The following is a 15902-nucleotide window of genomic DNA, read 5'->3' as shown; positions in this document are numbered from 1 at the left end:
ATGAGACTACTAGATGATTACTTAGTCCATATGAAAACCACTCTTTGCAATCCATATTTTTCCATTATTACATTATTATTATAAAGTAAGTTGTAGCAAGTGATGCAGGACATTCAGACAAAGGATGAAAGCACCTAGATACTTCTTCCAAGTAGCCGCAGGAGAATGCTTTTCCATGCAACTCATCATAATCCTATGGCTGGGCATTTCAGCCTAGATAAGACATTAAACCATCCCATGGCCCGTTTCTATTGGCTGGGCAGTACTGTTGATGGACGCAGGTGGTGTGCAGCATGCTGCAAATGTCAGCTATTAAACCCACTGTCCACCCCAAACGAGCCATTGCACCCCCTTCCATTGATCAAGGTCCTTGTTCAAAAGAATTTGTATGTCCCTCTCAGCCCATTAGTGGCCCATATGTGTAACATGATACTTGGAAGCCGTGCCTCTTGCATGCAACTCAGCACACAGTGTTGCAGGAGTATTCTTCCAAGTGATCAGGAGGTGGTCGAGTGCTGGTTTACAAATTGAGGGCAGAGTCAGGGAGGTTGAGTGGTAATGATGAGTACTGCTTCCTCCATGTTATTAACATGACTATTTATTCCAAGTTTTTCTTTCCAGTTAATGCTGAAAAGCCATAACGAGGAAGCTGGTCCTGAGAGCCTGCAGAAAGCACAAGAAAATACTCACTACTCACCGGTACCCATGTTACCTTTCTGTATATGTATACTGTTGGTAATGGTGATGGTGTTCACTTCAGTATAGCTCTCTTAATTATTTAACATTAGAAGAGAAGAGAAAAGAACATTTTTATTTAGTTGTGTCAACTATAGACATATAAAAAAGTAACATGTAAAGTAATTACTCAAATACTTTTTCACCAGACAACATATGGTGTTTACTCACCGTAGTAACTTGAGAAATGTTCTTGATGATTACGCTTCCTTTTACTCAAGTGAATTATTGCTAAACAGTACTTGTACTCAAGTGGTGTGTTTCAAGTGGTAAGTGATTAGAATTTGTTATGTTTACATCGTAAACCGGATAAAATGGAGATGGTTATTGAAGATGACCAGAGATGTGTAGTAATGCGCTACATTTACTTTGTTACATTTACTTTAGTAACTTTTTTTTTAAAAAAAGAAGTACTTTTAAGAGTAGGTTTAACTGGCCATGCTTATACTCTTACTCGAGTTCATTTTTAATCACAGAAATGTACTTTTACTTCACTACATTCAGTGGTGGTCCTCTGTTAAGGTTAAATATTAATGAACATATGTCGTTTTAATTATTAGTTTATATCACGTATAATGATAGCCTGTAGTCGTCTGAATGTGGACGCAGCAACCGCTCAGTTTTTTAGTGGCTCAGTCATGGAAGATAATGGCCGAAGAGGAGGACGGAGCGAGCAAGGCAGGACACACACACACACACAAACAAACAAACAAACACACACAAACACTCACTCTCTCTCTTCACACACTTTCTCTTCTGTTCTGTTCCATAGTCTGTTCTTTTGTTCTCTGTTGTCTTGTTTAAATGCAGATGCTGACAAGTTTGTGTCGTTAACATGTTGTGAAAATGAAGACAGTCAACTGTTTGGAAAATGTTTGTTTTTTGGTGTGTGTCAAAGGATGTTATAGGTATTCTAGATGTGCGCTGAAATCCCCCCCTTTCCATACACGAAGACAAACACACAACAGTTCACAGATGTCCAAGATTTGTTAATGGGATTTGCAAGAAACAAGAGTTTGTCATCCCTTTCACCAGATAGCATGGCCACTGGCCAATGCTGCTCCCTTGGCTCTTAGGCACATATCTCCCAATAATCCATGAATAGGGGACATGCTTTTCATGTGAGCCCCACAGGAGCATGGTCAGCAGTTTCTGCGCCTTTCCCAGAAACACCCTGGATGACATGGAAGAGGGGAGGTAATTCATACAACAGCAGATACCCTACAACACACAAGGGAGGAAATGAATCAGCCAGCCCTCTCAGCTATAGACATTGATTTACTTTACACACTTCTACATTATAAGTGTTACTGATTATACGGTACATACAGTGCTGTGCAGTGCTGATGTCTTCTGTTTTTGTGTTTATGTCATACTAAATTATTTCAGAAATGAAAAAAAAACTAAGATAAAACAAAGGCAACCTCAATAAACACAAAATACAGTCTTTAAATGATAATGTTATTTATTGAAGCAATAAAGTTATTCAATACCAACTGGGCATTTGGTAAACCATTTTTTACCAGTTTAAATGTACCTCTTCTATTGTGGATTTAGAGTGTTCCACTAATATCACATCCAGTTCAGACAACAGAAGAGAAAAAAACTGTACAAAATATTTACAGTAATCCAGAGAAAGCTAAGCGCTACAAATGATTAGCAGTTTGGTGGAAGGTGTCTAAGTTTAGATGCTCATCCCACCGACAATGATTAAGCATCCAGACATTCTCTGAGTCATTCTTTGTTTCTAAACACACCCAGGAGTGATGACAAATCATTGCCTTTGTATTATGTGAGGTATAAAAGATTCTGTCATCAATGACAGGGTGGTGTCAGATTGCTTGACACAAAGTGAAGTTATTGTTGTCAGACATGATAACACTTGAGATACGTTTTAGCAGCAACAAACAATAATTTCCTCACCAGCTTCTCTTTTCTCTCTTTTTAATTTAATAGGGCAAAAAAACAAAACAATACAAAAAACCCCACAGTTCCCTCCATTCCTTCCATACATGATGAATACAGAAAACTTCATCATATCAATGATTATGTTTTTCATTGTTAAATGACAGTACATAAAAAAAGTAATATAATTTTTTTTTTGATAATTTGCATCCCTGTGAATTACCTGTTACTATAGAAATGGTAGCATATTAAAACAAGTGCATTAATTTAAACCTGTGATTTGAATAATAGCCATTGCTACTGTCAGAGATGCCATTATAGAAAATGAAGCAACACCTTCTGACCAATCTAAATTGAGAATTCAGCAGTGCTATTATTAGGTCTACTCAAACCCCTCCTGCATTGCGGACTACAAACATGGCCGCCATGGACTGCAATTCCTAGAATGTATATGTATGTACTATGTATATACACCTTATGTACTATGATTAGACGATTGCCTCACCTGTATAACCTTCTTATTTCAACTTGTCACATTGCTATTAGTCATAAATTGCCCCTGTCCCAACTTTTTTGGAATGTGTTGCATGCATCAATTTCATAATAAACGTTTACCTTCAAAAAACTGAGCAGTTGATTAGGTAAAACATCAAATACCTTGTCTTTATACATTTTTGTATAAAGAAAAGTCTTTGTACTTTGACATCAAGTCAAAGTACATTTACAAATCACTCCTCTTTGTTTTTATTAGCATTTTACATACTGTCCCAACTTTTTCGGAATTGGGGTAGTACTAAGATAGTAAAATATAACAATATAAACAAATCATATGTATCATTGGTTCATACAATGGCAAGAAAAAGTATGTGAACCTTTTGGAATTTCATGGGTTTCTGAATAAATTTGGCATAAACTGTGATCTGATCTTCATCTAAGTCAAGGGTAGTGACAAATATAATGTGTCTAAAATAATAACACAAAATAAATTCTGATCTTTCATGTCTTTATTGAGAACAACCAAAAAAAACAACTCATGCCTTAGCCATGCCTTGCCAAAAAGAGCTTTCAGAGGATCTACGAGCAAGAATTGTTGATTTATATTAAGCTGGTAAGGGTTACAAAGTGATTTCAAAGACTTTAGAAACAATTAGGAAAACTTTTTACAAATGGAGACACTTTGGGACTGTTGCTATTCTACCAAGAAGTGGGCGCTCAGTCAAAATGACACCAAGAGCACATCGAAGACTCATCAATGAGGTAAATAAACAACTCTGAATGACATCCAAAGATTTGAAGGCATCATTGGAACTGGCTAACATCTCTGTTCATGAGTCTACATTACCTAAAACATTGAACAAGCAGGGCATCTATGGCAGGACACCAGGAAGGAAGCCACTGCTTGCTAAAAAGAACATTGATGCACGCCTTAAGTTTGAAAAAGAGCACATTGACACTCCAGAGCGGTATTGGCAAAATGTTTTGTGGACTGATGGAACTAAGATTGAACTATTTGGGTAAATCCACACAGCACTACATCTGGTGTAGAAAGGGCACGGCATATCATAATGAAAACATCATCCCAACTGTAAAGTATGGTGGAGGAAACATCATGATTTGGGCCTGCTTTGCTGCATCAGGGCCTGGGTAGCTTGCAATCATTGAGCTGAAGATGAATTCCCAAGTATATCAGACAATTCTTCAGGATAATGTGAGAATGTCTGTACGTCAGCTGAAACTGTGTAGAAGTTGGGTGATGGAACAGGACAACGACCCAAAACACCGGAGCAAGTCCACAACAGAATGGCTTCAGAAAAACAACATCCGCCTTTGGAGTGGCCAAGTCAGCGCCCAGACCTCAACCCAATAGAGATTCTATGGAATGACTTGAAGAGAGCTATACACATGAGACTTCCAAAGAATATGACAGAGCAAAATTCCTCCTGAACCATGTGCAGATCTGATTCACAGCTACAGGAAGTGCCTGGTTGAGGTTATTACTGTCAAGGGTGTGCGGGTGGGGGGGGTCAACCAGTTATTAATTCTAAGGGTTCACTTACTTTTTCCACTGCCATTTTGAATGTTGAATAAGTGTTCAATAAAGACATAAGGGATCAGAATTTATTTTGTGTTTTTATTTTAAACACATTATATTTGTTAATACCCTTGACTTTGAAGATCAGATGACATTTTATGACAAATTTATGAAGAAAACCATGAGATTCCAAAAGGTTCACATACGTTTTCTTGCCACTGTATATTGATTGTTTCTTGAATGAGGAGATTGTATTGAAGCAGGTAACATGAACATGTAGTGTAGTGGCAGTCTTGAGCCTTGGGGTGGCATTGTTAGACTTTTTTTAAGGGAACAAACAACACAAATTCTGGATGTTGCACAGGTGCAGTGTAAGCACGATATTTCAAATATTCATTTGATATACTATTTCACTGTTGTTTTACATCCCAAGTATTTAAAAAAAAAAAAATCTAAACATTTCACTTGTGTTAGATTTCCATGTATCTCAGGAATCTCCAAATCTCAGATTATGTCTTCCAGACCTCTTTCAGCCATTTCAGCCTATTCTGTAATTACTTCTATTAACTTTACTCTTAGTTCTGTGCTGCTATGAGCTAGAAAGTGTGGTTTACCGCAGAGTTCAGGCCTGGAGAGTCCGAATGAACACACACACACTGACACATATGAATGTTCATAGAGACTTCTGGTTTATTCATCCAAAACAGAAGTCTTTCCCCCATGTACACATTGATAACAGCAGATCGTGCACGGTTTCTACTGGTGCAGGGGCCAGCCAGATAGACAAAACAAAAACACACAGCACACTATGAAAATAAGTCTTTTCAAGAGGCAGAAAATACATGTGCCAGCTATAAGAAAGATGGGCAGTTGATCAGCTTATTCAAAGAGGTAATTAAATATATACATTCATCATAGGTATGTAATAGCACAGAGACACACAAACAGAAACTACAACCCAGTATTCCCCGTATCCAAGGTGTCTTAATACGGTTCAAAATATGAGAGTACATGATATAAGAGAATTTCCTTTCATTCCTCTCTTTTATTCTAGCGTAGCATAGAATAAACCAAAAGGAATTGTCTAAAGTCATAGGTTAATATCACCCGTCCACAGAAAAGTCAGGATATGATTCCACAGAAAAAAATGGTAATGGTTTTGTGATAAGAGCTAATACAGGAAAAACTATATGTATATGTGTAAAATGTGAATCTGGTCAGCCAGCAGGACAGGACTTCCTTCTTTTGTAAACACGTTCACCGATGCTCAGATCTCGTCAGGGGTACAGATACGTTCCCGAATGGGCAACCTGTCAAAGAGAATAGGTGGAGGAAAAATAGAATGGACAGAGCTCATTTGTTAACAGCTTTTAACCAACTTGCATGTCTCCGGATCGGTCCTTCTGATGTCATAACACCTGGTCTCCTGGAATAAAAGGATGTGTGGGTTACTGTGAGGGGTAAAGGTAATTTTAATTTAGCACATACACAACACGTCAAGCAATTTAGACACGTAGACTGAGAAAGGTTAGTAGACATTTTCCAAGCCATGGGAAAAGTCGACCGAATAAATAACACCTCAAAGGGTGACATTTTGTACATTACGAAAGTTTGAAATGATCATATTTGGTTATTATGAGAAGCAAGACATTGAAGTAAAAATAGTAAAACGTTCAAGTAAAATTTGTATATAGTATATATTTGTATATTATACAAATATACATGCAAATATACATACGGACAGACACAAATTCAGTTCACGGAGATGTTATGTGTGTACAGAAAGGAAATCTAACACTGTGTGACATAAACTGTGCCATCATATAGATGGGGAAAAAATGAAAGAATAAAAACATTTATTTTAAAAAAATTGACAGTAAATATAATCTTTCAGGGTGGCACAGCAGGTAGTGTCACCACCTCACAGCTCCAGGCTCCCTGGTTCAATTCTGAGCTCAGTTTACTTCTGTGTGGAGTTCCTCCCCTTGTCTGTATGGGTTTCCTCACACCCCAGAATGTTCACTGGCTAAGATAAATTGTCCCTAGCTTGTGAATGTGTGTGTGTGTGTGTGTGTGCAGGATGCCCTGCAAATGCCTGGCTCCCATCCAGGGTGTATTCTTGCCTCATGTACATTGGGCCTCATTTATCAGTCTTTAAGTAAAGTTGTGTGTAAATGTTAGTGTAAAACGAACCAGATTAAAACTTTCTGTGGGATTCGAAAAAGATTTTCTCCGTACTCGCATGCATATGTTGATCAAGTGCAAAGCACATTCCCAATACAGCTTATTTGCATTTATTGGCAGCCACAAAATTCCAAAAAAGTTAAAGTGCAAAGACAGCTGGGAGCATGAAATGAATGGTCAGGGTAAAGGCTGAAAGGTAGAAATGGAAGTTATTTTGACTCACTTCTATGCCAATAAAAATGTCTAATAATATATCATAGTAATAATAATAATAATAATAATAATAATAATAATAATAATAATAATAATAATAATAATAATAAGTGAGCACTAAATTCCTCTCAGCTGACGCATCTGTTTAAGGCGTGTGGCTTCCTGTAGACAGTCTGGCCTGTCATTTGTGTATATGGTGGAATTAGTTTTGTTATAATTGAATGATTTGTTTTATTTGTTTTAATTTATGTGTTGGTGTCAGCTCACTTTTTTTTTTATTGTTCATATTCTTTAATTAATAAACTGCCAATCATATAACATGACTGGTTTTCATAAACATTTCTCTATGGTATTTTTAGTCCCTGACCTTGTGAACGAGTTAATGAGGATGTATTTTTGATGGAGACTACAAAGCACTTCTGTAATTTCTGGATTTTCATGAAGACCATTTTTTGTGTGTGTGTAAATGCTTGTATGAATGATTTACTAATAAATCCCAGGTAGGCTCTGGATCCACTGCGAACCTGATGAGGACAAAGCAGTTATTGATACTGAGTGAGTTAGTGAGTGACTTTCAGCTGCAGTAATATATTCAGTTTCAATATTAATTAAGTTAGCTGATCGTTTCTGTTAGCTGATCAATTAATTATCAAATATTAACATTTTAAATTTGAACTATTTTGTTTTTGTCTGAGGGGGATCAAACAAAAAAGTTGCTTGGGTAGTCCCCCAAAAATGCTTTTTGCCATTTATTACTGAAACCATTATAGATATTTATAAAGGTTAATTGCAGATTCTGATTATACATAACACGCTGCATAAATAAACCAAGTTCATCAAGGGAAAAATGCTTCATTAAAAAAAAAAGTGTTTGTGTGTGGGGGGGTGCATTTGGGCCTAATTTTAAAATATCTACCATTCCCTAATGAGTGAGCATTGACTCAAAACGTTTTTGATGTTTTTTGTTCTCATTCTTGCACTAGGAGATGGTGGAAAAAAATCAACTAAACCCTATCCCCTAAACTCTAGCTTGCAAGATGTGAAATGAATCTTTATCATTTTTTTAGATAATGAACTAATAAGGTTTTAGAACAATTATTTTCAGCTGGATCAGTAAAGTTATACACCAGGTCAGATTATGTACGATTATGCATTGCTGTATTACGATGGTAATTAACAGATTAAATGCACTATATTTGGTTCCTATACTGATTGTTTCTTGACTGGGGAAAGTCCATTAAGCATGACTCCACATATGGTGCAGTGACAGTGTGGTGCTTTAATATCTTTTTGATATGTGGAAATATGCAAAAGTAGGATATATAAAATTCAACTTTAAAATTATTTTTAGATCATGAATTTGCTTTCGGTGTCTGGTGTAGTTGTGTGTAGAAATAGGTCATTTTCCTCTGCTGTATAGGGAACTGAGAAATTACATTTTTATTGTTCTATGCAAAATTTCCTTTTGGGCTGCTGAGCGCATTCACGATTTATAGTATGTTGTTTTTTGTTATAGGCAGAGAGGGAGAGAGAGGGAGAGAGAGAGAGAGAGGGAGAGATTGAGATTTAAAAGTAAGCAAATGTTATATTATTACTTCTAATAGTCTAGAATTCACAGTAATATAAATCTCTAGAGAGTGGCTTGTATTTGTGGTCTAAGGATGAGTCAGTTCTTTTGAATATTTTAAAGAGTCCCAGCATAATCAAAAAGTAAAATACATGTCTTTAGGATATTATTTAGCAGTCACTATTGTGTTGCTGCAGGTGTTTAAAACCCATTCAATAAAAATATATATATTAATCTCCATTTTTTTGATTTCTTTACATTTAACTGTTATATGTAAAGAAACTTAGATTATTTTGTCAGAAAATGTGACAGAACCATTTTGTGTATTCTTTTTTTTTCTTTGCCAGATCCACTGTACCTATATGTTGCATCTTTTTGTATACTAAATAATCTACAATTTCTAGTTGTGTTGCACTTCTCTCTCTCTCTCTCTCTCTCTCTCTCTCTCTCTCTCTCTCTCTCTCTCTCTCTCTCTCTCACACACACACACACACACACCATATCAAACTCATTTAAGTTTAATAATGTAAGGGAGTTCAACAGTTTGTGTGGGAGAATGTAATTGTGTGTGAGAGCATAATTGTGTGTGAGAGTATGATTGTGTGTGAGAGTATGATTGTGTGTGAGTATGATTGTGTGTGTGAGTATGATTGTGTGTGAGTATGATTGTGTGTGAGAGTATAAATGTATGTGAGAGTGTAAATGTGTGTGAGAGTATAAATGTGTATGAGAGTATAATTGTGTGTGAGAGTATGATTGTGAGTATGATTGTGTGTGAGAGTATGATTGTGAGTATGATTGTGTGTGAGAGTATGATTGTGAGTATGATTGTGTGTGAGTGTATGATTGTGTGTGAGATAATGAATGTATGTGAGAGTATAAATGTATGTGAGAGTGTAAATGTGTATGAGAGTATGATTGTGTGAGAGAGTATGATTGTGAGTATGAGTGTGTGAGAGTATGATTGTGTGTGAGAGTATAAATGTATGTGAGAGTGTAAATGTGTGTGAGAGTATGATTGTGTGTGAGATAATGAATGTATGTGAGAGTGTAAATGTATGTGAGAGTGTAAATGTGTGTGAGAGTATGATTGTGTGTGAGAGTATGATTGTGAGTATGAGTGTGTGAGAGTATGATTGTGTGTGAGAGTATAAATGTATGTGAGAGTGTAAATGTGTGTGAGAGTATGATTGTGTGTGAGATAATGAATGTATGTGAGAGTGTAAATGTATGTGAGAGTGTAAATGTGTGTGAGAGTGTAAATGTGTGTGAGAGTATGATTGTGTGTGAGATAATGAATGTATGTGAGAGTGTAAATGTATGTGAGAGTGTAAATGTGTGTGAGAGTATGATTGTGTGTGAGAGTATGATTGTGTGTGAGAGTATGATTGTGTGTGAGATAATGAATGTATGTGAAAGTGTAAATGTGTTTGAGAGTATAAATGTGTGTGAGAGAAGTCAAGTCTGAATTATGGTCTAAAGTGCCTTTCATACAATAGATCTTTCATCTACAGTCATCTTACTGGATTTCAATATAAAAAACATTCATCTTTCTTCAGTAATATGGAGTATTAATACCACTGTATTATGGATGTACAGTGCATGTAATAGTATATGAGGGAAAATGGCCCAAACATGTAATTATATAGTGAATATAAGGTATGAAATCATGTTTTACTCCCAGTGATACTGGGATCTATATGTAAGATACTTTTAGGGGTTTTCCTCCGGATTCCTCCCCCAGTTCAAAGACCTGTCTTGTTGGCTGATTGGCATCTCTAAATTGTCCATAGTGTGTGAACGGGTACTGTATGTGTGTGCACGCGCATCTTGTGCCGTGAGCTCCCTAATGACTCAAAATATCAGTAAGAAAGTCCCTGATACTAAAATGTTGATTAAAAACACAGGGTTCAGATGCAATTATGAAATGAATTTATCGCTTTAAATAACAAATAATTACAATTTATACGAAAATGCAGTAGATAAATACAATATTGCTGAGCAATTTGAGAACAAAGGCAGTAGTCCACTACAATTTTTCAACATGAGTGTATCGTTCAGGCTAACAATGAAAAAATACTTATCATATACAATCAAATATGTCTGAAGAGTAGTTGCTCAAATGTCAATACTGAGGATTTAATAATAATAATAATAATAATAATAATAATAATAATAATAACAATAATAATCATATTTAATTTATATATGGCCTTGCTCACTTCACAAGCAAGGCCACTTTGCAACAAAAAACAAACAAAAACACAAAATAATGATTTAAAAAATGTCTTTAGAATTCTGATCAGCAGCCCTAAACTTATCTGACCTTACAGAAGTGGAATGCTTTTTTTTTTTCTTTTTTCTTTCAGCTGACTCATAACAAATTCAAAACAAGGAAAATGGTTGTGATATATTGTGTGTCATGCAATTGTGTGTATTGTGTGTCATGCAACTCTTCTTGTAAAGATGACTTTAAGTTAAATCATTAGTTTGATTAGGAAATCAAGAACATTACAGTCAACCCTGAGACTATTACAAAAGACCTGGAGAAAATATATTACTTGAGGTGCCAAAATATCTTAATATTGATGATCACAATGCCACAGATTTCAGCTTTATGCCTGTTAAATTAGTGTGTTATGGTATGACATACCTCACTTTCTTTCATATTTATAAATCTTTATCAAAAATAAGGATTATCAGGAAAAAAGAAACCTTAGTGGTACTACCTGAAGAGCATCACTGACATTTCAACTCTGTGTTAAATATACTACATTTATATTAAGTGTTGAAGCAAAATGGATACATCTACATTTTCCCTAAACCATAGAAATAAACATAATGATAAAAGCTTTAATGAAATCGCATAGCTTGATTTTTGGTTTAGATTATATAATAATGAGGGTATTAATGGATGATACTCTGCAAGGAAGAAAAAAAACCCCAAAACAAAACAACAAAAAGCCCAAACAAACACAAAGAGGAATACGTAATGGTGCTCGTCACTTATTGCTAAACTATATCCTTATGGTACTGAGAATTTCTCCAAATTGCTGGTACACATTTACAGTTTTAAAATGACATGATCGTCCTCTAAGAGGATGCTTTAAAACATCACATTCAGCTTGTTGTTGTACATGTTTTCAGAATAATGGGACAAACAGCTTTCACAGAAACACCATCCCAAAAAAAAAAAAGATCCCCCGTTTCATAAATGTAATGAAGCGTCAATTGCAGCAGCTAGTGGAAGTGACATTAACGTGTGTGTGCTCATTTCGTCAAACCGAGAAATGAGGAAACAGGCATGATGCTCTTTCTCAACTGAGTCATAATGAACCTGAAACAAAGTGAAAATCACTTTTGTCTCTAATGGGCGGAAAATGTGTCATGCTTCTCAGAAAATCATGAGTCGGGAACATTATGCAACAAAGGGGGAGGGGAAAAAAAACAAAACAAAGAAAAAATTACTGAGGTAAATATTGCACCTCCCTACACAAACAACCCGAATTTGTTGAGTTGTCATATTTCTTCTTGTGGTTTAAGCATTTCTCGATTTAACTTCATGAAAGCCTCTGATGCCACTGGTCATCGTTTGGACATCATCACAGAAGAACTTCAGTTTTGTGACTTAAATAGCAAGAAGGAAAAGAGCTGACATAAACATAGAGCATATGTCTGAACTGAAGCTGATAGTTTCTTTCCTTCTCATCCTGATAAGTCAGCATACCGAACGATGGTGATGTAACTGGAGAATGGCCGAACATCGTCATACTTTATCCTGTTCTTCGGATATGCGATTATGGAGAGTTTGTTCCCAGCTGTCATTTTGAGCAGGAAGAAGGCTGTGAGATGGGCGTCTTGCTCCTTCTCTGTGAGCTGCCGGTTGTCAAAGGCACCATTGAATTCTACCTTGTCCTCGGTATAAGTGAACTCCACGGTCAAATTGAGGTGTATGTTAGAGCTGTTTCCATCCTTTTTGAGACTGTATGTCAGCTGGACGTAGACCAGATAAACACCCGGCTCCTTCACTGTTATTGAGGTTTTGTCGTCATTCAGGGAGAAATTCTCGACACACCCCTCCTCCTCCCAGGCCAGATGATTGCCATTTGTAGAGTTGTGCACTGGATTCCAAACAAAAGACTCACTTGTGAAGTTGGAGTCACTCAAATCATTATCACTTAGATATCACTTCATATTCAAGCGATGTTGCACGAGCAAGAGAATGTGGATACACTGAATATTGGCACAGATGTGATTTGGCTGTACATAATATCACAGATATTCAATATAACCACATAATTGTGTGTGCAACATTGCTTTTACACAACAGTTCTATAAACAAGAAATGAATATAGATTAAGTGACGTTTTGGACTTAATGGCCAAATAGTTTATCGAGTTTTGCTCTGCTAGTGGAAATAGATCCCCACTAGCTGGCTAATTAGCTCACATTGATTTGTACGCTCCTATTTAAAAGTGCTTCCGGTAAAATTGTTCTTTTTTTTTTCATCTTCATCTTAGCATTACGTCCTGACAAACACTGTTTCGCCAGAATGACCAAAAGACTCATTTATACAGCTTAACAATGAACAGCTAGTCACACAGCCTCTTTAATCCCATACATACCTCAGTATCATAACCACAGAGGTGCAGCATCAGTGATAAAACATGCAAGGGTTGAACTTATATTGAAATGCAGAAATGTCTGGACTGTATATATGATAATAATAAACAATTACAATTGTACTGGAAAAATATTCACTGTTGATCAGCTGGGCATAGGTAGAGCGTTATGGTTGGTTTTTACACTTCCATTACTGACATGAAAAGAAAATATCAGCCACACTATTTATTATTATTATTATTATTATTATTATTATTATTATTATTATTATTATTATTATTATTATTATTTCTGGTAGCACATTGACTAAATGATCATGTAATACGTCTCGTTTTCTATTGGTTCACAAAAGCGAATTCACCGCTCAAAATTCAAATGACTGAAAGCACAAAGTGAAAGTAATTACTATCAGAAACGAATGTGCATCTTTCACGTCCCACATCCTTTCCCCGTCAATGAACAGGCTTTTCCACTAGGTGAATTTTATTCGCATTTGGACTATTGAGAAAGTCTGATTGAGCTGAGAAAGAAGAAAAGCGTAGTTTTCAGGTGGGCTCCTGAACATTACGGCTAGGCTGTAGATGCTGGCACCTCTGTAGCTATATATGTTCTTTATTAATTTCTCTTCAGTTATTGAATACTGTTTTTAAAGTATTAAGAATAACTGAATAATAAGCTTGGACTTGAAAAGGTTAAACGTACTGTTGACCATTGAACATTTTATTTAAGGAACAATTTTAAAAGTAACACTTTTTTTTTTAAATGATATTGTATAATAGTATGATTGATAACATATGTATTATGTTCTGAAAAGCCTATTCCATAACTATTGGCATGAAATAGTCTTACAATCCTGTTTTGAAGGAAAATTACACTAATTTCTCTTAAATGCTCACTCAAACCTCACCTTTTAAAAGACAATGCTGTGCTGTGGAAGGTGGAACTCTGAACATATTTGCCATTGATGTACCTGTAGGGCAGGGAAAAAAAATCTGATATGATGTGACGTATTTACAGGTTAATAGTAACACACTTGCAAAGGAAACCCATGCGTCATGCCAAGCAACGTGCTAGAAACAGCAAAGGAGAGAGTTACGGGAAACAGCTCTACAGCTCACCACAAACCTGCACGACAAATAAGCAACACACACACACACACACACACACACACACACACACACACACACACACACACACACATATTAGCAACACACAACAAGCGCACACAAACCTGACTCCTGTCTATAAAGAGCCTCAGATCTACTTTTCAGATGATCAGCAAGTGGAAAACAGCTAGAATTATTCTCGAATACATAGTAAGGAAGATGTTTAACTTGATAAGATCTTGATAAAAAAAAAAAAAAACACAGACCACCGACACAAGACCCTAAGATAAGAACGCAACTTCCTGTATATGAAGCAAAGCATCCTGCAATAAGTGTAAATGTCAGTGTGTCTTAGGGGAATAAAGATGATAGAAATGACTTGTTATGGACTGTTCTGTTTCAACGACTTATTATAGACTTATTATAGAATAGAAAGAGAGATTTATTTTTTATATAAATATAGTAACTGAAGGCTTGTACATTTAGCTAATGCTTGAGGACACAGCCAACTCAAACGGCATGTAGTGAATAAATCCTACTTAATGCAGTTTTGTTTTTGGCTATAAAAAATAAATAAATAAATAAATAAATATATATATATATATATATATATATATATATATATATATATATATATATATATATATATATATATATAATTTATTTATTTATTTATTTTTTATTGTGTTTTGTCAGTAAACTATAAAAACAGAAAGAAACAGAGATGATATATATATATATATATATATATATATATATATATATATATATATATATATATATATATATATATATATATATATATATCATCTCTGTTTCTTTCTGTTTTTATAGTTTACTGACAAAACACAAATGCACATTCATTTAAAAGTGTTTTCTTTTTTTGAAAACCTGTTACAGCATGCCATGAGTAACACAGCATTTACCATGGTATTAATATTACAGCTGGACAAGTGTATAACAAGATATCAGTGTTTGGGCATACTATTCCAGAATGAACATCTGTAAAACCCCAAATGTACAACGAAATATGCAAAGCCTTGCACTCAACTCCATGCCAGGGGCATGGCCACTTCTGGCAAAGGGTGACAGTCACCCACTTAAAGAAGCTTTGACCCCTATCTCTGATGCAAAATCATATGTTGACCCATGTAAAAGTTCCTTAAGGGGTTCTAGGAACTCTTTCTACTTCTAACTCTTTGCTCTAGGCTTGTATACAGAACCTGTTCCCCCAGAGGGACAAACTTGCTGACTGATCAGCTGCAAAACCACATGCTGAGCCGGTCAACTGGAAATGTTCTTATTACTGGCCTGAAGTGATTATTAATAGGTTTAATGATTTATAACTAAGTTGTGTTATTTTCATATGATCATCTGGCCTGCTAGCCTTAGAGGCAGTAATTCAAAAACTATTTCTGTCTGGAAACATTCAGCACACAAACAAACAAACAAACAAAAATAACCCTTAATGGTGGAAGATGGAAGCTTTATTCTGTTATTTGTCTGTCTTTTTTAGGTGTAGGCATTAGACATGTTA

General features: G+C 35.6%; 1 protein-coding gene across 2 annotated transcripts in view; it reads right to left on the bottom strand.

The window, feature by feature from the left end:
• Positions 1-10551: 10551 nt before the first annotated feature.
• si:dkey-220k22.3 (uncharacterized protein LOC796870 homolog) overlaps positions 10552-15902 on the bottom strand; it is a 6763-nt gene continuing 1412 nt past the window's right edge. For both annotated transcript variants that reach the window (XM_017459424.3, XM_017459423.3), the window contains exons 3-4: positions 14167-14229; positions 10552-12757 (exon numbers count right to left, since the gene is read on the bottom strand). In XM_017459424.3, the coding sequence (XP_017314913.1) occupies positions 12342-12757; positions 14167-14229 (479 nt within the window). In that variant the 3' untranslated portion in view covers positions 10552-12341. The remainder of the gene's footprint in view (positions 12758-14166; positions 14230-15902) is intronic.

The sequence above is a fragment of the Ictalurus punctatus genome, chromosome 28 (assembly GCF_001660625.3).
Source record: "Ictalurus punctatus breed USDA103 chromosome 28, Coco_2.0, whole genome shotgun sequence".
NCBI classification, from domain to species: domain Eukaryota; kingdom Metazoa; phylum Chordata; class Actinopteri; order Siluriformes; family Ictaluridae; genus Ictalurus; species Ictalurus punctatus.
The sequence above is the reverse complement of the archived record's forward strand: the minus strand, read 5'-3'. Positions and strand labels throughout refer to the sequence as shown.